Here is a 20,129-nt window from a genome sequence, read left to right as displayed (position 1 = left end):
AGGGTGGAAAATACAGATATAATTCCTTTTTTTCCTCATTAAAGTTCATTGACTCCCCGGAATCTATCCAAGGACCCCTTGGGAGTTCATGAACTCCAAGTTAAGAAGCCTTGTATAGTCCCAGAGAATTACCTGGGGTGAAATCAGTCAGGCGATAAACATTTATTAAGCTTCTACAGTGTGCCAAGGATCCTGCTAAGCGCAGGGGATACAAGGAAAAGTAAAAACAGTTCCTGCCCTCAGGAAGCTCACAGTCTAATAGGGAAGACAACAGGAAAAGGGCTAGGTACAAACAAGGGAAGGACAAGATAAAGAAGGGTAATCTCCAAGGGAAGGCACTAGTATGACAAAGGCGTCCAGGAAAAGACGGGATTTTAGCTGGGCCTTGAGGGAAGCCAGGAGGCGAGAACTTGAACTTGGGTCTTAGCTCTGAAGACTCTCCCAGTTATTCAATCACTATTTTTGTCTTCTTTGATACAAAAGGGGTTGAGGGGGAGGGGGACAGTGTTAATGAGGGGTCCAAGTCTAAAGGGCCAGCTATGACAGCTACAATCCCAAGCCCTTACAACCCCAGGGCTTAGCGTAGTGCAAAGCACACAGTAGGTGCTTAATAAAGCAGACTCACTGACTCTGCCTCCCTGACCAAGGCTGGGGCCAGGGCTTCCCCTCCCTCCTAGACCCGGTTGAACACAGTCTGGGAGCCCTCCCTCCTCTCGCGGGGCTCAAAGGCCTCCTCCCCTCCTCGGAGCCTCCTCACCTCAGAGGCCTGGATCGGCCTCGCCCCCTCGGATTCCGGGAAGCTCCTGGCCCACTTACACCTCTCCGCGGGAGACCAGTCCACGGCCCTCAGAAAGCTCTGCCCCAAGGACAGCCTGACACCACCTCCTGGAAGGAAGTCTTGCCTCCTTACCCGCTTCCCGCCCCCGGGGGGCGCCTGCCCGAGACCGATGCAAGGATAGCTCCGGGCCGGCTCAGCTGCTGCACCTCTGGGGAGCCTCTAACATGGCGGATGCAGACCAGACTCGGGTCATCCAAGCCCACGGAGGGACGATTGGTTCGGGCCCCTGTCCCTCTGAACAGACATGCCTCTGATTGGTTTAGGATGAGACAAGGGCGGGGCGGCGAGCGGAGAAGCATAACAATAACAAACACGGGGAAAGAAGGCGGAGCGGAAGCGGGTCAGAGAGGCTTTCCTCCAACAGCTATAGATACCCTGGACAGTTGGCCTCCGCCAGCTACACGCCACCTCGGCCATGATGGGACCTGTAGTCTACCCCTCACTCCCGGACTCTATCCCCTGACCATTACTCTCCCAATACAGATTCCCCAGAAACGCTATGGATTTGTATCGGCTGTGCACCGCGAACACTCTTCCACCTGTTCTCTACCGTCACCAAGTCCCACGAAAGTCCGATGCTGTGCCTCTTCTCCTGGAGACTACGGTTTCCATGATGCACTGGGCCTCATTTCTCCTCCCCCTCCCCGACTATGCATGGAAGCGACCCGTTCCCCTTCTCCCCTCCAACGCGGCCTTGTCGCAATGCACTCTGGGTATTGTAGTCTTAGTCATTTGCTTTACCTGGCGAGATTCCCATCGCGGCGGAAGGGGTTGGAGGACTCGAGACTTCTCTTGCTGCTCTGCTAAGCACAGTGTGGCTCCTGGTGGTGATTCCGACTCTCGGAGAGCAATTATTGTGACGCAACAACGCAATGATTGAGAGAGTAGAAAAGAAGGGGGCGGAGCCTAACACTCTCGACATAATACGTAACCTCTTCCTTTTCCGGCTCTATTTCCGTTTTACGGGGAAGTAAGGAGGGCCAATCACAGGACCCAAGAGGAGCCAAACTCATTTTTTCCCTCCCTGTTTACGTGATCAAGCGAGCATTGCGATTGGCTTCGAGGCAGTCCGCGGAATTGCGATACCATGACAACAGAAAAGCGCGGGAAATCACTATAAATTGAAACTGAGGTTGCGCGCCAGGACGCACAAGATCCTGGAAGAAAGAAGGTTTTCGCCAGGCCAGGTAACTTGGTGTGTTACCTGGGCGGGGTGAGGGGGGCTCATGAAGGGAAGAGGACTAAAGTGAGGTTAGAGGGAAGCCCGGCGAAGAGACGGAGAGGTTCTGTTCAATTCTGCAAGCATTTATTAGGCGCCCACTAGATGCAAAGTGTATTGAGGTTACAAAACGAAAAAGCAAAGCAGCCGGTACCTTCTAGGAGCTTACATTCTATTGGGAGGAAACTACATGAATGCAGATAAGTAAATACAATATAGGTAGAGTGTGATTTCGGATTTGGTAGAGAGCTATACCAAGCAAGGAGAACAAGCTAGGCCTCCAGTAGTAGTTTAGGAATTGAAAGAGGTGGAAATGAAGGAGGGCGTTCCAAGCATTTGGGGGATCAGGCATGGAGAGGGGAGAATGAGGGGCCCTGTATGAGAAACTGCAAATAAACAAGTTTGGTAGAAACAGAGTGCCTGAGGTTCTCTTTCAGAGCTCTATCAGGAAAGATAAGAGTAAAACTACATTATGTTGACACTTACTAGCTGTGTTTGATACTAGCTATGTAACCCTGGGCAAGACACTTAACCCTAATTGCCTAAAAAAGCAACAACTACATTATAAAGTGCCGTGCATACTAAGTAAAGATAACTATTTTATACTAAAAGCCATAGGAAGCCACTTAAACTTATAGAGCAGGGGAAAGACATGGTCAGATCAATGCTTTGGGAATGTCATTTTGGCAGTTGGACGGCAAATGAATTGGAGAAGAGAGAGATTATAGGTCAGGAGGTTAATTGTAAGCTGTTGTAATAGACCAGGTGATAGGTGATAAAGGCCTGAGCTAGAGTGGTGGCCAGGTGAGTGATATATATCATTATCTATATACAGTGTGTATATGTAAGAGGCTAGGATTGAGAATGGGGTGCAGGGAGGACAGTGGGAGAAGGGCCTAGGGTAATACTGAAGGAGATTAAAAAGTAGGGAGTATGCATGGGAGACAGTAAAAAAAGTGAGGGCTAAGGAGGGAGGAGACCTGGCCATGTGTGAAGAGGAACACCTTAAAAGAGGAAAGCAACATGGGCAAATTCTATATTAGTATGCCTACTTTTCTGGGCGGGGAAAACAAACTGAGGCTACTGAGGCTTGCTCAACTTGTCTTAACAGTAGGGGTTTTTAATACTCTTCCTATAGAACGTAAAAAGATAGAAGAGATGGAAGAAAGAAAATCCAGGAACAAAAGAGTAAAGAGGAGAGAGACTTGAACAAATCTTAAGTATAGGAAAAAATACTAGATTTGTTTTTGCTTTTCATAGAGGTCTTTCAAGTGATTGTCATTGGTTGACCTAAGGCTGTAGCTGAAACTCTCCAGTCTTAAGGCCTTGTTTGTTTAAAAAACAGACTCAAAAATGTTTCATGTAAAATATTTGTTTCCAAATAATTTTTACCTTGTATCTGTTAAGGTTCAGTGAGAGAGAAAAGAAATGGATTTATCTACAGTCAGTATTGAAGAAGTAAAGAATGTCCTCATTGGGATGCAGAAGATCTTAGAATGTCCTATCTGGTAAGTTGTGGGCCAGTCATTATTTCTGACCCCTTCCCAAGCCTACACCTGCACAAAAGTGGGAAAATGGCTTGAAATCATTAGAAGAATTTACAATGAGTGTTATTAGAGGTGAAATTACACTGTATAGTGGTTGTCAAAAGTTGTTCTTCAGCATTGCCTTAAGTATGCTAAAAATTGGATGGCATTTACCCTTGAAAGCACTTGTGTAGATCTCGAACAAATTGTATACAGCTTACACTTGCAATTATATTCATATGCCTCCAGGTTCTCCCCTAGTGATTCTTCATGGTAAAGAATAATATTGTGGTTATAAACTAAAGAAGGTTTAGAACCACTGACAGTTTTACTTTATTCAAGTAATCTTTTAAAAACAGATGCAAAATTATTATCACATCATCATGATTCCCATCAGAATTTTCCTTCTGAATAAATAAATAGGTAACAATAATAATAAAGCATGACAGGTTACACACTTTAAAATCCATACACGTATAAATAAAGTTGATATATGTCTTTGTAAAAAAAAAAGGAAAGGAAAAAAAAAAACCAATCCTGACAACAGCCTTGTACAAGAAAAATAGCTACTTGCTTCTCAGAGTAAAAAAAAAAAAGAATAAAACATTTATGTCCTAAAATAATAGAGATTTTTCATCCTTCATTTATATTCATTCTGTGTATAGTCTCACACAAGAAGTACACTCATCCCTATACCACTTGATTGAATCTTGAACCATCAGTTTTGTCATGAGATTGCCATACCTCTGGTTATTTTTTTTTAGATGATATAGTCATTGCTTGGATCCCATAATACCCACAATCTCTAGGTTACTATAAACCCTAAAGCCTTGTTGGGCCAGATGTTGTCATACTGTTTGATATTTTGCAGTTTTGCCAGCTCTGACTGATGAAAGCCAAAGATCTGTTCTCAAAAAGCACAGAGGGGTTCTTACAATTACTTACCAGGTCTAGTTGAAGAATTTCTTTTAACTCCAGAACAGTCAGATTCACCTGAACCTCTGTGGTCTCTGACATTCTTGTAGCCTTTGCTAATCTTTTTAGGATGGCATTATGCCATGAATAATAGCTCCAACTCAAATGATGGTTACAATGGCAGAGGACATGGCAAGGGCCATTTCTCTTAAGGCCCTATACCAACAGCAGGACTGATCTGCAGAGCCAGATCTCCTGGCCCCATTCAAAGAAACACACAGTCGAACCTGGTTTTGTGAATAAAATGCCAGTCTGAAAACCAGGTAAAGGATCTTTCTCTCATAACAAAGTTCAGTTTGGGGCCTTGGAGGTGACAGGATACCCCTTCCCCTGGTTAGGTTTCATATTCCAGCTTTTCCTCCTTTGGGCATTTCTTTAAAGAATAGAGGTGTCTCCCTACCATCACCACCACCACTACCACTCACCCAACATACTTTCTGTCTTGTTTGAAATAGGCACATTTCTTTCTGGATTCAATTCACTAAACAATAAGCCCTGAAAGAGCTTACAATCCTAGTATGGTGGGAAATAAAACATGAATACAAATAGATGTGATATCTAGTAAAAGGTAATAAGAACAAAGAAGAGGTTCATATTATGTGTTACCAGAAATTATGCTACATAATCTTTTCATGTCATCCTGGTAATTCTTGATTGTAAAATCCTCACTGTGCCTTTTGAGAACAGATCCCCAGCTTTCATATCAGTCAGAGCTTGCAAAGCTGGAACATTTCTCGCTCTGAGAAAGGAAGAAGAGATCCCTTTCATCAGGGAGAGATCAGAAAGGGCTTCACGGAGGAGCCTTGAATCTGAACTGGATCTTAAGAGGAGAGAAGTATAATAGGCAGATGTGGAGGGAATTTATTCAGTCGTGGAAAGTATCTGTCTCTTTTGTACTCAAAAGGATACTTCAGAAATCTAGTATAGTGAACTAATCTGAGCAAGGCAGCACCGGCGGAAACAAAACCCTTTCTCCTTTCTTTCAAACTGAGTGATAATGCCAAGTCTGATGAATTTATTATGATTTGTAAGACTTAGCATTCTGTATTTCTCTGCTAAGCTGTCTGCTGTGCTGGTGAAATAATTTCTAATATCCATTTGAATTTCTCAATCAAATATATATGTACAAGTCGGACATCAAGGCAAGGGCCTGGGTTTTTTGTTGTTGTTAGCCCTTCTTTCTCAAAGAAAACCAATGTCATCATGAGAGTGATGTCTTGACTTGCTTGTGAATTGGATTTAAGTGAGGTGAAGTGATCAGCCTCACTCTGTCCTCCAGAGTCACTGAAGTGCAGTGGCCAGACAAAAGTCCTGACTGCTGGTGGTGGCCCAGGATGCAGTGGGTGACCTTGGCCTTTCTAAATTAAGGTCTTTCTAAGGTCTCTGTGTCTGAGGCAACTCCCATTCAGTGGCTAAGGTGTAGGTAAGAATTGAGACAATAGAAGGCCTAATTTATCATCACAAAAATGTCATTCTGGGAGGGGAAGACCTTCTAAGTTTCTGGCCAGAACCGAAAACAAATGCTATTTACATTCATTCTAAGCCATTAGAACCTAAACCGTGAGTCACAGGGGCTTGGGCTGGGGCTATTATTGGCCATTTTATGAAAGCCTGAGTGATTTGAATTTAAAGGTTAGTCAAGTAGCTCCATTTGAAACACAGTAGGCTTTTTTAAAGCCTGTTTTTTCAGAGCTATATTTTGAGAAATCATAAATAAAAATTGCAAAAGACAAAAAGTAAATTGTCCTAGCTTTTTAGAAAAAAGAATAAGTGAATGAATAAATAAAAACAGATAGATTTAAAAATCTAGGGGCAGCTAGGTGGTGCAGTGGGGAAAGCACCGGCCCTGGAGTCAGGAGGACCTGAGTTCAAATCCAGTCTCAGACCAGACACTTACTGTGTGACCCTTGGCAAGTCACTTAACCCCAGTTGCCTCACCAAAAAAAAAAAAAAATCTAGCCCTCAAACTCCAAAATATCTTACAGAGTATAAGCAACCAAACATGTTCCTGTGGAGCATATGTGGTGAGACAAGGAGGAGAAGGAAAGAAAGGAAAAATTCCCCAACTTCTGTTCTGATTGGAAGGTTGGGTCCCCAGAGGGCAACTACCACTATCAGGGTTCTAGAGATAACTCTCAGAGACTGCTTCTACTGTTGGTACTGAGTGCCAAAAGCAGTAGTCTTCACGACCATCACCCAGTGGTTTTCACCAAAGGTATTTGTATACAAGTCAGACATTAAGGCAAGGGCCTGGATTACAGTGATTGTTGAATAACCCTTGTTGGTCTTCCTACTCTGTATTTGACTTTACTTGCTCTTTAAGAATGGATAGGGTTAAAAATGGTCACAATACGGTCTTGACTGATTGGTATCTGTGAAAGGCCAAATGGCAGATAGGACCTTTGACTACAAGTAACCCTATGCTTGAGAAAATCCTGTATTACATCTATACCACATGTGAGAACATTTTGATTTAAAAATAAAACCAAAACTATAGGAATTTTTTTTAAATGTGCCCTTGGTTATTTTTTCTTCTGTAATTGCACTGTCAATGATGGTTGACATTGAAGATATAGATTTATAGATAGTACTCATTGTCCCTTATACTTGAAAAGGAAGGTGACTTGAAGCCAGCAAGCATTTTTCCTTCTACCCCGTGAAAATGCTGAGTTTGGCAAATTTCATATCAGGGAAACAGAAATAGGGTGAATTTGTGTTCCAAGTTTAAGTCAAATACAGGCAAGATTTAGACAGCAAAAATCCTCCCAATATTTTAGCCAAGCAACAAACCACAAGGGCCCAAAGAAATTTACGACCTAATTTGTGAAAACTCCTAGCCAGGGAAGCAGGAAATGACAGTATGGGAGGGGGTGGGGATTACTTTTGAGAAAGCACAAAACAGGGTAGAATTCTCGTGGTATTTACCTACAGTGATCAGAATGTCCTTAGTAGTGTGACAGTTGGCTCCATTTATTTTGCGTGATACTAAGTCATAAAAATGTAATGTGCCTTCTCTATTACTCTGGCTAATTAAACCATCAATTAAAAACACTCATACATAAAAATTAAAGATGTAAACATGGGAGTTAATGCTAGGTTTTCCTTTTCAGTACACTATTGCTGTATAACTGTTACTGCTTAAGCTCTTTTCTTAGAAGTCTATGTAGATTTGTTCATGCTGATGATTGCTAAATCTTTTACTTCTTTGACTGAAAGCTCCTTTAGAACAGGGACCATCCCTATGTAACTTGCTTTATGTAGTATTTATAAGCACCATTTGTAATTAAGTGCTTAATAAATGTCTTTTGATGATTATTGGAAACTGTTGGTATAGTAGAAGGAGCAAGGGCTTGGCAGGTCTATCTCGAATAAATTCTGGCCACCTCACTTCTTGTCGGACTTTCATCAAATCCCTTCACCTCTCTTACCAACCTCAGTTTTCTCATTTGTGAAACAAGGAGTGTTAACATGTTTATCTTTAAGGTTGCTTCTAGCTCTAAATCTTTTAATACTATTGCTCTAAACTCCCTTTGCTTCAGAGAGGTAATATGAGAGAGTGGAAAGGCCTTTGAACTTGGGAGACATGATCCAGGTGACCTTAGACAAGTCATTTCCCCTACCAGAGCCTCAATTTCCTCCTCTGTGAAATGGGGGATAATAATGCATGTAATATGTCTAGCATAGGGCATGCAAGTGCTTATTTTTGCTAACATCTTTTTTTGGTGAGGTGATCAGGGTTAAGTGACTTGCCCAGGGTCACACAGCTAGGAAGTGGCAAGTGTCTGAGGTCAGATTTGAACTCAGGTCCTCCATACTCCAATGCTGGAGCTCTATCTACTGTACCACCTAGCTGCCTCCCATACCTAGATTTTTAAAAAAAATTGTGAACACTAGGAGTTCTTGTTGAACTGAGTATTCTTTTCCTTTACTGATCTGTTTTCATTTTCTTACCAATCACATATAAATATGCAATGGGTCTGTTTTGGAAAATATTTAAATGTGGACTTTTTCCTGTCTTTATGATAAACATTGACTCTGTCAGTACCCAGGAAAACAGATTTTGCCCGATTTATTTTTTTTCTCTGTCCCCCATCTAAATGTTCATCAACATGTGTCCCAGCCTCTCATATGGGGGTACATACATATACAAATGCAATGACATATTGGAGTTTTCATCTTAAAGTTTATGTCTGCGGCATGTTTGGGTAGCTTAAATTATAATTACCGTATTGGAATGTAACTACTTCCAAATTGAGTCATTGGATTCAATTGAAAACCATCTGGTATCATAGCTAAACCCAAGCTCTCTTTTACCAGTTGCTAAGATATATAGTAAAAGTACGATCACAAATCGGAGTCTTCTACACTCCCTAGTTGTTTGCTTTTTATCTAATTTTATCCAAATAGTGTTATTTTATGCAGTGCTTTACAATTTGTACTATCACTATATGACACTGAGGTCAGCAGAATATTGATTATTATCCCTTTTTAACAGAGATAATGTGGTGCAGTGCATAGGACACTGGATTTGGAGTCAGTCAGAGGACCTGAGTTCAAATCCAGTTCTGCTACTTAGGGCCTCTGTGGCCTTAGAAAAGTCATTCGTCCCCTCTGATGTTCAGTTTCCCAAATCTTCCTCATAGACAACTAGCAAACAAGTGAATAGAGTCTTGGGCTTAGAGTCAGGAAGACCTGAATTCAGATCCTGCCCCAGATACTACTAGCTATGTGATCCTGGGCAAGCCACTTACCATCTCTCAGACTTAGTTTCCTCATCTGTAAAGTAAGAGTGTTGAACTTGATGCCTTCTGTGATACTATAGTATGTCAAAAAACCCATAATCCAAAGGGCTGTTACCAGTCCCTCCACAAAGAAGGCCGTTTTATTTGAAAAGAATCCTCTTCCAATCCCAATGCCAGAATATCTTTTATTTTGTTGTCCTGGTCTTTGCAAAGAGAAGCATTGGAAAAACTAGGATGAAATATTGGATCGTTGTAAATAGATAAATGGTTTGGTGATAGATGACTATAGCTCTCAGTGAATAGTAATCCATTTGTTGAGTACCGGTTCTATGCTGATGATTATGCACTGTAAGGAAATATGAAAATAACAGAAGACAACATCATTTATGGGTTAACTGGAGAGATGGGACACACATGTACACACACGTGCATATATATGCAAAATGACTTCAACTTACCAGTGAGTATAAATTACTCTACAACAGCGGTTTGGTTTTGTTTGCTTTTTTTTTTTTTTGGTGAGGCAATTAGGGGTTCAGTGACTTGCCCAGGGTCACACAACTAGTAAGTGTGAAGTGTCTGAGGCTGGATTTGAACTCAGGCCCTCCTGATTCTAAGGGCAGAGCTCTATTCATTAACAGTGCTAAGTTTTTAAGTGTTTCAAGGAATGCAGAGAAAAGGAATGATCAAAGTCATTGAACAGTTAAATCTTTACCTCAGACTAATTGTAAAATACTAAGTTTTAGTTCTGCATTGATTTGGTCTTTCCAAAGGATATGATGGCTTTTTTAAAAAATTGTGTTTATTGACTCTACAGTAAAAATAAACATTCTTTTTTTCTTTTCTATCCTTTTAGTCTGGAGTTGATCAAAGAGCCTGTTTCTACAACCTGTGACCACATATTTTGCAAGTAGGTGTCAAGATTCCATACAGTTTCCTAATAAGACTTGTCTGATTCTAGCATGTTCCTTGGCCTTTTAATTTTAAGAAAAACCCAACCTGAATCCATCATAGTTTGTTTTGCAGAAGCTTTTAATGAACCCATTTTGCCATACTTATAACCCCAATTCCTATTAAAAGTGCTAGCACATTTAACTCCTTGGCAGGGCACAAATTACTGTGTGGTCCAGTCTTTACACACATTTTTATTTGTATAAGAACAGAAACAGAGAGGTCAGCCTTGTGGGGCAGTCAGCATTTTTCCTTAGTACTCTCAGATACCTTTTTTGCTTTACTTTCCCCCTGTTGAAAGTTTCCCTCATGCCCACAACCTCCTTCTTTCTAACCTTTTTCAAAACAAGAAAATATTATATCAGACATTACTCCTGTGTTGAGGTGGAAATGTTGATGGGTTATGTTAACTCCTTATTGAGATCATCAAGGAGTTTATATCTTATACAGGAATGGGAGGCGGTTTGTGCCTTTTGGAGGTAGGAGGGATAGGAGAGTTTCTCCTTGTTCTTGAAATCTAACTTCTAAAAGCTGGCCCTGAAGGGAAATTGCTTTAGGGTTTTCAGGTACCTCATCCAGAAGTGACAATGATGCTCCACTGCTACCCCTGGGATAATTAACTTGTGCTATAAGCACTAGAAAACTGTTCACAGATTGAGAATTGGAAGGACCCTTAGAAGTCTTCCAGGGGGCAGCTGGATGGCACAGTGGATAGAGCACCGGCCCTGAAGTCAGGAGGACCAGAGTCCAAATCCATCCTCAGACCAAACACTTGACACTTACTAGCTGTGTGACCCTGGGCAAGTCACTTAACCCCAATTGCCTTAAAAAAAAAAAGTCTTCCAGTACAACCCCCTCATTTCACAGATTAGTTAAGTGAGTTCCAGGTAGGGTAAGTGTCCAGGTCCCACAGGTGGTAAGGTTTAAACCCAGGACCTCTGACTCCAAATCCAGTACTGTTTCTACTGTGCCACTCTGCTTCTTGCTAGCTGCTTGGTTCTGTGGGGCATACCCCCCTTTTCCTTATCCTTGAGCCCTCCCTTGTTACCCTTCTTTTCCAAGGTTCATTCAGAGCCCATTCATTAGGCCCTCTCGCCCCTCTTCTACAACCCCTGGCCTAGGTTTTCCATCTTCACTGCCTCTTTAAAAAAAAAATCGTCATGACTTCTGGGATAACAGCAGTATGGCCCAGAGTTTCTATTGACTTCCTCTCTCTAGGACTACTCATTTGTTTGGAAGGAAGACATCACAGCAGCCTAGTTGTTAGAGGGTTTGACCCAGGACCTTTTGCCTCGGATGTGAATATCTGAAGATAGTAATGATTTTTTTTTCTTTTTGGTGAGGCAGTGACTTGCCCAGGGTCACACAGCTAGTAAATGTCAAGTCTCTGAGGCTGGATTTGAATTCAGGTCCTCCCGACTGCAGGGCCAGTGCTCTATCCACTGTACCACCTAGCTGCCACCTAGTAATGATTAAAGAGGCAATGTACATATCCGGGAAAACAACTGACACTGAGTCTCAGTGTTGGAGAATTTTAAAGAAGTAAAAAGGGAAAAAAATCTTGAAAGATAGTAAAATATGTTTGTGTCTCTCTAGTGAAATGATTAGTCACTCCTAAAACATGGCTTATGTTGTTATTATCTTCTTCCAGATATTAAAAAAACCATTACAGATGGGTTCTGAAAGCTTAATGACGCTTATACTTTCCAGATAGGCATCCACACATTCATACATACATGTATACATATACACATATACCTGTATATACACACATATATGTGTATGTATATATATATATATATACACACACACACACACATACATACATACATGCACACATATACATATATGTGTGACATGGAGCTGAATAGATAATGAACTTAGCCATGGCCCAAGAATTTGCCTTCTTGAAAAGTCCCTGGTGTCTATTTTTTAAAAATTTTATTTGCCTTTCTTATCAAGGTGGAGCAAAGGAGATACAGTTGTGTGACCTCCTGGGCTGCCTTCAAAATTACTTAGGGACTCAAAGGCCTAAGTACTTTTCTCCCAACTAACTTTCTTACCCTTTAGAATATTGTCATCATCTTCACTATTGATCTGAGTTCTTTGACTTGTCAGAAGTATTCACAAGATTTTTTTCTTTAATCTCTGCATTATTAACATAGTGGAGCACAGGAATCTCCTTTTCAGGTTGCACCCACTCTTCTCCTATGTCCACATTAAGTTTTTTGATGGGGCATGAATCAGAGCACACCTCACAGTTTCAAGAATTTGTTGCCAGAGTGTTTTGGACCTAGATACTGTACTGCCAGGGTTCTTAACCCAGAACCCTTTCTCAGAGTCGTGTTTTTAAGTGTACAAAATAAAATACATGGCATTACAAAGGAGACTAGTTATTGAAAAAAAATTTTTTTAAAGTTCAGGGACTGGGGAGCTAGGTGGTACAGTGGGTGGAGCTCCAGCCTTGAAGTCAGGAGGAGCTGAATTCAAATCCAGCCTCAGACAGTTGACACTTTGATAGCTGTGTGACCCTGGGCAAGTCACTTAACCCCAATTATCTCACCAAAAAGCAAAAAGAAAGTTCAAGAATGTTGGGTTAAGAACCCCTGTTCTAAAGGCTACAACATATCATTATAAAAATACACTTCTGTGGATATGACACTAGGCTACTTTCCTTCAAATTTTCCTTAATGTTTGATTTTTTAACAGAATTCTGGGCAAAAAAGCAATATTAAGAAATATATCTTTAATGTTGTAATGAAATTGAAAGTCTTGCAGAATGCTTGTATGATCAGCTTTCTTATGAAATTTCTTCTATGATAATGTTTCATATTCTGAATTATACCCTGGTCTGTAAGTTGAATAATGAGGTAATACTGAGACAGAAAGATAATAAGAACATTCCCAGACTCTAACCTTACTTCTTGAATTGTGTTCTACAATTATCTATTCATGGAAGCGTTTTTCTAGCGACAGGCAAGCTTACAGTTCTAAAATGATCTTTCCTGAAGGTGTAAAAAAAAAAGTCAGAAAAAATGTCTTTCACTATGTATTTATTAACTTAGATTCTAAGTGTCAGGCAGTGTGTGCCACCCTGGAAAATACTAGGATAATGAAATTTTTCAATCACCAAAGGTTGTATTTTACAGGAGCTTGTACTTAATTCACTGACACCTGCCAGGATGGAGCAATTTTCTCCACATTTAAAAATTCTTCAGGAAATAGATATGCTCAGAAACATGCTCTCTGGAAAAAGCCGCAGAACTCTTCTGTGATATTATGATTTGCCTGCCAATTTTTTTTTACTAGCTATTATATCTTGTGTTCAGATAATTCTCAGTTTGAAATGCCAAATAAATTTCAATTTAGTAACCACTTACTAAATTCCTAACATATGCAATGCGCTGTGTTATATGCTAGAGATATGAAGATAGATACAATACAGACCCTGCTGTCAGGGAGTTTACCCTTTCATGAGGGGAGAGATGTACACAGATAGCAGTGATAAATGGGAGAGTGAGATAAATGCAAAGAAGAGGCTAGAGGGATGAAGTTGGGGGTCAGGGCACAGTGGTTAGGATAAACTTTGTGGGGAAAGGTCTTGAGTTAAGCCTTGAAGACAGGGAAGGAGTTCAAGAAATGGAAATTGGGGGAGTAGGCCATTCCAGGAATTAGGAACCACTTGGACATGAGATGGCAGGACAAGTAGGAAGTATGGAGAGCAGCCCCATTTGACCAAAACATAGAATCTGGTGGGAAGGGGAATTAGATGAGAGGAGGCTGGAAAGGTGGTCTGGAGCCAGATCATGAATAACCTTGAATCTTAGGGTAAGGAATTGATAGTTTCTTGAGTAGGCAATAGGAGTTAATGCAGTCTTTGAAAAGGAAGATGATGTGATCAGAAATGAGGAAGCTATATTGTCACCCCTCAGTCATGGGAAGGGTAGAAGCAGTCACCCCATCCATGACTCATTCGTTGCACTGCCATCTGAAAGTCTTCTGCCTTTTCAGTAAGCGTTGAGCCAGAGAGACCCATTCCCAGGGGATACAATCTAGGTGTTCTGATTTACATGACCATGTTCCATGGCTATAGAGTCTAGTCTCGGTGTTTTCAAGAATACGAATGACTTGCCTTTTCTGAGTACGTGGTTTAGGTGAACCAATGTTTTATTAACTTCAGGATTTTCCTGTGCTCACTCTAAGTCACGGAATCCAAATTCTTTTCAGGTTAGTATAATACTGTTGGGGGGGAGGGGTTGGAGAGGAGGATGTACTGGACAAGGTGTCCTCTGACTGTAATGAAAGCTTTATAATTCTGCTCATAGCCCTTCACCAAAGGGAGATTAGGATCTGCATCGTCATTTACCTCCTACCAAGCACCCAACTCTGCCTGTCAGCTTGTGTGCCCAGAGCTTGTCATTCTCATGGTCCCTAGTGATGAATACGATAAGTTTCCTCCCCCCAATTGCTAGACTGTATTGGTCAATGTGTTGTCATGGTGGCACACTGATATCTTCCCAGGCTATTCAAGTTTAACACTGGTCACTCATCTCCTTCAAACTAATGTGCTGGAGTATCCACTAGTAGGTAATCTGCTGTTTATCGTGAGGCTCCATCACTGCCACGAGCCACTGCTTCTTCTTCTGGTCTTTCATGTTCTCTTACTACTTCTTCTCTCTGCCTTTTTCTTTTTCTCTTGCCTGTTCCTGGGAAAAAGGCAAGCTTTTTATAGACTTCACCAGCCTATCAGAGCACAGCTCTCCTCATATTTAGCAAAGTGACCAATCGCAACTCCTAGAGTGAAATCTCTGGGTCTTCAGCTCTTCTCAGCTGTATTCATTTATTTCTGGGTGCTCAGGGGCTGCTGCCTTATCCCTAGAATGGTGGCATGTTTGCTATCTATATCCAGACTGGAGTCATTCCCTGACTTAGTGCGTTAACCTAAAGATTGTGGAAGTCTGGATTCCAGATAGTTTAAGTTTTATTTAAATACACATATAGTCAATTTTGTGAAGTGCATTCTAATTCTGACAAATTGCCATGCAGCAACAGTGATAGTTATATATGTCATTAAACAGGAATCAAACTAAATTACTTGTCAACTTTATTTGGTTATAGCAGTACATTTTGTACAGTTATATCCTCAGTCTTTATAGGTCATTGCTCGCACAGCTGGTATCCAGTTGTGCAACAGCACTATCTGCTGACCCATTGGACCCAGTCCAAAGGAGGATATTAAAGAGACTGGAAATAGTGACATTCAAGGATCCCTTCAAGGAATTGGGAAGTTTAGTGTGAGGAAGGGAAGACTGAGAGGAGACCTGTTTTCATTATGTATTTTAAGGCCTTTTGTGTGGAAGAAGGATTGATTAGCCTATTTCTTGAGTTTTAGCTCTATGCTAAAGTGGGGCTCTGAGGCCAAGTGAGAGGTCACTGTCCCAAGCTTTAGGTTTTTCATGCAGCTGTTTTCAGAGATACATCTGGGGACCTGTAAGTTTTCTGTTCTTCCAGGGTGGTATGATCTAAGGAGAGGTGCGTTTACTACTATATGCTTTAGTCTGTGAGTGACCACAAGCACTCTTTTCTACCCTGGTATTGTGACAAGGTCCCTGCTCCACTGTGGCTGCAAGCTCTGCTGAGCTAGTGCTCCTCCTCACCCTGGAACTGCCACCCGGGACTGTGACCCAGATCTGAGTACGGGCAAAGCAACAGAGTCCCGTCCCCAGTGCTAGCAAAGAGACTCCTGTAATTTCCTTCTGATCAATTGTTCAGTCCCCTCACTGTCTGTGGGCTGAGAGCTCTGGAAGCAGCTGCTGCCGCTGCTGATTCAGTGGCTTCCAAGGCCTGCTCCTGATTTGCTGGGGCCTGGTCTATGCTGGCATGGCCTGCGCTGAACTGTGCTCCACTCTCACCCAGGTGCAACAGACCTTTCCTGCCGACCTTCTAAGTTGTCTCGTGCTGGAACATTGTTTCACTCCACCCTTTTGTGAGTTCTGCCTCTCTAGAATTTGTTTTGAGGCATTATTTAAAAGTACTTGGAAGGGCTTGGTGGAGAGCTCAGGTGAGTCCCTGCCTTTTCTCTGCCATCCTGACTTTACCTCCCTGCCTCACTCAAGCAAAGGCTGGAGAACTCCTTACTGAGATGTCCTAGAGGAGATTTCAATGCAGTTATGAGTCAGAACAGATGACTTATGAAACCCTTTCTAACTCTCAATGAGATCATCTGATTAAACCAATTTCAAGGGCCATTAATTGTGACCTTTAACATAGATGTAGGATTATCTTGTCATGGATGGCCCCCTCCCCATAGGGTGCCCCAGGCATGAAAAGTAACTTGCTTTGTTTTTCCTCTTTCTTTTTATAGATTTTGTATGTTGAAGCTTCTCAGTAAGAAGAAAGGGCCATCTCAGTGTCCACTGTGCAAGGACAACATAACCAAAAGGTATATAATTGAAATGAAGGTGGGAGGTAGGAAAGCCCAACAGCACAATTGATTGGCTTGCCAATCCTAACCATCAGTAGAAAAAAATTTAGGAAAGTATGTTTTTAACAGGTGGAATGAGTTATTTCTAAAACTGTTTGGAAAGTTTTATGAGTTATATGTTTTGTTAACATCAGCCAGTTTACTTGTAGAATCACAGAATTATGGAATGTTTGAAACACTGGAAGGAATCCTGGGGAACAGCTCCCACCCTCTCCTTCTGTTGACTTACTCTGTGAATGTGACAGCCAGTTGGTGGCCTCCTGCATTCCCTAACTTGCAGTACAGTGCTTGTTCCAATCTACTGCCCTCCCTACTTCCCTTTGTTCCCCCCCCACAAGTGCAGAAACTTTGAACCCATGCTTTGAATCACTCTTTGTTTTCAGATCTCTCTCAAGCAATGCTTTTCTCTGAGGACTTCATCTGGTAGTCCAAATTACGTTATTTATTTGAGAGAAATAGTGGCACTGGGCTTTGGATGGAGAGAGCAACAAAGTCCCTGATGCCCTTGTTTATACCAGCGTTGTTTGCCCATCACAGATTCAGGGCATCCCCAGTTCAGGCAGTTTTAGTGGTTTGGGCTGTATTCGATTCTTTAGAGACTAGGTTGTAAAAATAACGTGTGCTTCCCCTTAGTTTATTCTGGTGTGAATAATGTTTTAATTATGGTGTAATGCCTGCAGTATCTGAGAGAATTAATCATCAGTCCCTAGAAAACAATTTCTGCAGTTACTGCGCCTGTGTTTTTCCCCTTGTGTCATAGTTCTGTTCCTTGCCTTCATTTATTTGCTTTGAACATCTCTAAAACCGTGGATGGTGACTTCATTTTATAAGCATCCATCAAATGCTTTTGTTTCAGAAGCCTACGAGAAAGTACAAGATTTAATCAGCTTGTAGAAGGGCTGCTGAAAACCATTCAAGCTTTTGAGCTCGACACAGGATTCCAGTGTAAGTATTGGATGTCTCCAGAGACAAGTGCTCCTATAGCCGAAAACATATGCCATTATTGTCTGTGGCTGTATGATAAATTCATTTTAATTTCCTATTTATAATTTCTGTGTCAGCACTCCTAACTTTGTTATTGAAAGATTTACTGGTCTTGAATGATGGAAAGAAAGGACCAAAATAACAACAAAACAATAATGATGATAATAATAAATAATAATAATAATAATAATGATAATGCTGTTGCTCAGAAGTAGGCTAGAGAAGAGATTCAGGGGAAGATGCTCAGCCCAGGCTCAGGATCCCAATAGTCTGGTCCTGGAGAGACACAGAGATAGCATTCACCATGCCCAAGCAGAAAAGGAATTGGATTTAGAGGCAGAGGGCCTGGGTTTGTATCCCAGCTCTGCAACTTACTTCCTGTGTAACCTTGGTGATGTATCTTCTCTGTGCCTCGGTCTACTCATCTGTAAAATGAAGAGGTTAACCTAACTCAAAGTCTTAAATCTAAATAACAATTCACATTTCTCTAATACTTTAAGGCTTACATGTCTTTCTTGACAACATCTGTGAGGCAGGTGACAAAAGTAATATTATTCCCATTTTATAGGTGAGGAAGCAGTCTTAGAAGGAAGTTAAGTAACTTGCTCAGAGTTACTCATTGGGTGTCAGGACCAGTCTTTCCTACCTGTCAGTCCAGCACTGTTGGAGTTACACTCTGCTGGCCAGTTGTTTTTCAGGTTTTCTAGTAGGAATGGACATGTATAACTGGGTTTTTAAATTGTAGATAACTTCTTCTAATCACCTTACCAGTGTTTTCCTTCATGGTTTTCTATGTTGTAATTTAACAGTTTCGAACAGTCAGGATTTTTCAAAATGGGAGAAGAGTACTCCTGAGCCCATAAAGAAGGAAGCTGCTGTCATTCAAAGTATGGGCTACAGAAACCGCACAAAAAGATTCAGAGCCAGTGAACCAGAAAACTCAACCTTGGTAAAGCCCTTGCTGTTCTTTTATTTGTCTTCTGTTTGCATGACTTTGTGCCAGGCACTAAGGGAGAATATAAAAAGGGCTGGTAAATTTAGTTAGAAAGGCAAGACATACACATATGTGAGAACTAAATAGTAATGTAGGAGTTTTCAGATGAAGAAATTAAAGCTGTCTATAGTCATATGAAAAAATGCTGTAAATCACTATTGATTAGAGAAATGCAAATCAAAACAACTCGGAGGTACCACATCACACCTGTCAGATTGGCTAATATGACAGAAAAGAAAAATGATAAATGTTGGAGAAGATACGGGAAAATTGGGACACTAATGTATTGTTTGTGGAGTTGTGAACTGATCCAACCGTTCTGGAGAGCAATTTGGAACTGTGCCCAAAGGTTTGTAGAACTGTGCATACCCTTTGACCCAGCAATACCACTACTAGGTCTGTAAGAGATTAAAAGGAAAAGGATCTATATGTACAATAATATTTATAGCAGCTCTTTCTGTGGTGACCAAGAATTGGAAATTGAGGGGATGCCTATCAGTTGGGGAATGGCTGAACAAGTTGTGGTATATGAATGTAATGGAATACTGTTGTGCTATAAGAAATGATGAGCAGGAGGACTTCATAAAAACCTGGAAAGACTTGTGTGGTCTGATGCAGAATGAAGTGAGCAGAACCTGGAGAACATTGTACACAATAACAGCCACATTGTGTGATGACTAATTGATACTTAGCTCTTCTCAGCAATGCAAAGATCTAAGTAGTAATGCAAGACAGCACATGATTAAATGCCCTAATAAGGATTACAGACAGTAAGTGTTATAGAACTTTTGGCGGGGAGGTGCAGTTGGGGTTAAGTGACTTGCCAAGGGTCACACAGCTAGTGTCTGGGGCCAGATTTGACCTCAGGTCCTGCTGATAGAGCCAGTGCTGTATCCACTGCACCACCCAGCTGCCTCATGTGTTATAGGAATTTAAGAAACAGGGAAAGAATGGTGTCTAGCAAGAAAGCCAAGTGCTTGCCAGCTATGCTCAGGCCCTGGTTTGTCTGAGCAGCTACAGGACAAGGGAAAGGGTCTGAGCAATCTCCTGGGAGATAGAAGAGTTGTCAAAAGACAGACCTAGAGGCAGAAACAGACAGCGTTGTCCTCTTAAGTGTTTTTCTCAATCATTTGAGTAAAGGAGTCAATCACATTTTTATAAAGTTTGTGAATGACACAAAGCTGGGAGAGGAGTAGCTAATATATGATGGCAGAATCCACATCCAAGGGGCAGCTGGGTGGTGCAGTGGATAGAGCTCTGGCCTTGGAGTCAGGAGAACCTGAGTTCAAATCTGGCCTCAGACACTTGACACTTACTAGCTGTGTGGCCCTGGGCAAATCACTTAACCCTGATTGCCTAAAAAAAAAAAGAAAGAAAGAATCCACATCTAAAGATATGCCAAGCAGACTAGAACAG

At 41.4% G+C, this 20,129-nt stretch overlaps 2 protein-coding genes across 7 annotated transcripts in view; one reads left to right on the top strand and one right to left on the bottom strand.

Annotated features, from left to right (window-relative positions):
* The window catches only part of NBR1 (NBR1 autophagy cargo receptor), a 32,752-nt gene extending 31,090 nt beyond the window's left edge, over window positions 1–1,662 (bottom strand). The window contains exon 1 of one of the 5 annotated variants that reach the window (XM_020972627.2): window positions 1,580–1,662. The gene's annotated coding sequence lies outside the window, so the exon portion shown is untranslated. Of the gene's footprint in view, window positions 1–757; window positions 1,020–1,377; window positions 1,397–1,579 lie in introns of those variants that run through there. The other 4 variants (XM_078156060.1, XM_020972624.2, XM_020972625.2 and 1 more) reach the window with 4 other exon arrangements.
* Window positions 1,663–1,770: 108 nt separating this feature from the next.
* Window positions 1,771–20,129, top strand: part of BRCA1 (BRCA1 DNA repair associated) — a 73,041-nt gene continuing 54,682 nt past the window's right edge. For both annotated transcript variants that reach the window (XM_020972622.2, XM_020972620.2), the window contains exons 1-6: window positions 1,771–2,025; window positions 3,465–3,565; window positions 10,157–10,210; window positions 16,616–16,693; window positions 17,592–17,680; window positions 18,529–18,668. In XM_020972622.2, coding sequence (XP_020828281.1) covers window positions 3,486–3,565; window positions 10,157–10,210; window positions 16,616–16,693; window positions 17,592–17,680; window positions 18,529–18,668 — 441 coding nt within the window. In that variant the 5' untranslated portion in view covers window positions 1,771–2,025; window positions 3,465–3,485. The remainder of the gene's footprint in view (window positions 2,026–3,464; window positions 3,566–10,156; window positions 10,211–16,615; window positions 16,694–17,591; window positions 17,681–18,528; window positions 18,669–20,129) is intronic.

Source organism: Phascolarctos cinereus, unplaced genomic scaffold (assembly GCF_003287225.1).
Source record: "Phascolarctos cinereus isolate Bilbo 61053 unplaced genomic scaffold, phaCin_HiC Scaffold_5;HRSCAF=322, whole genome shotgun sequence".
Taxonomy (NCBI): Eukaryota; Metazoa; Chordata; class Mammalia; order Diprotodontia; family Phascolarctidae; genus Phascolarctos; species Phascolarctos cinereus.
Note: the sequence above shows the minus strand (reverse complement) of the source record. Positions and strands in the feature narration are given on the sequence as shown.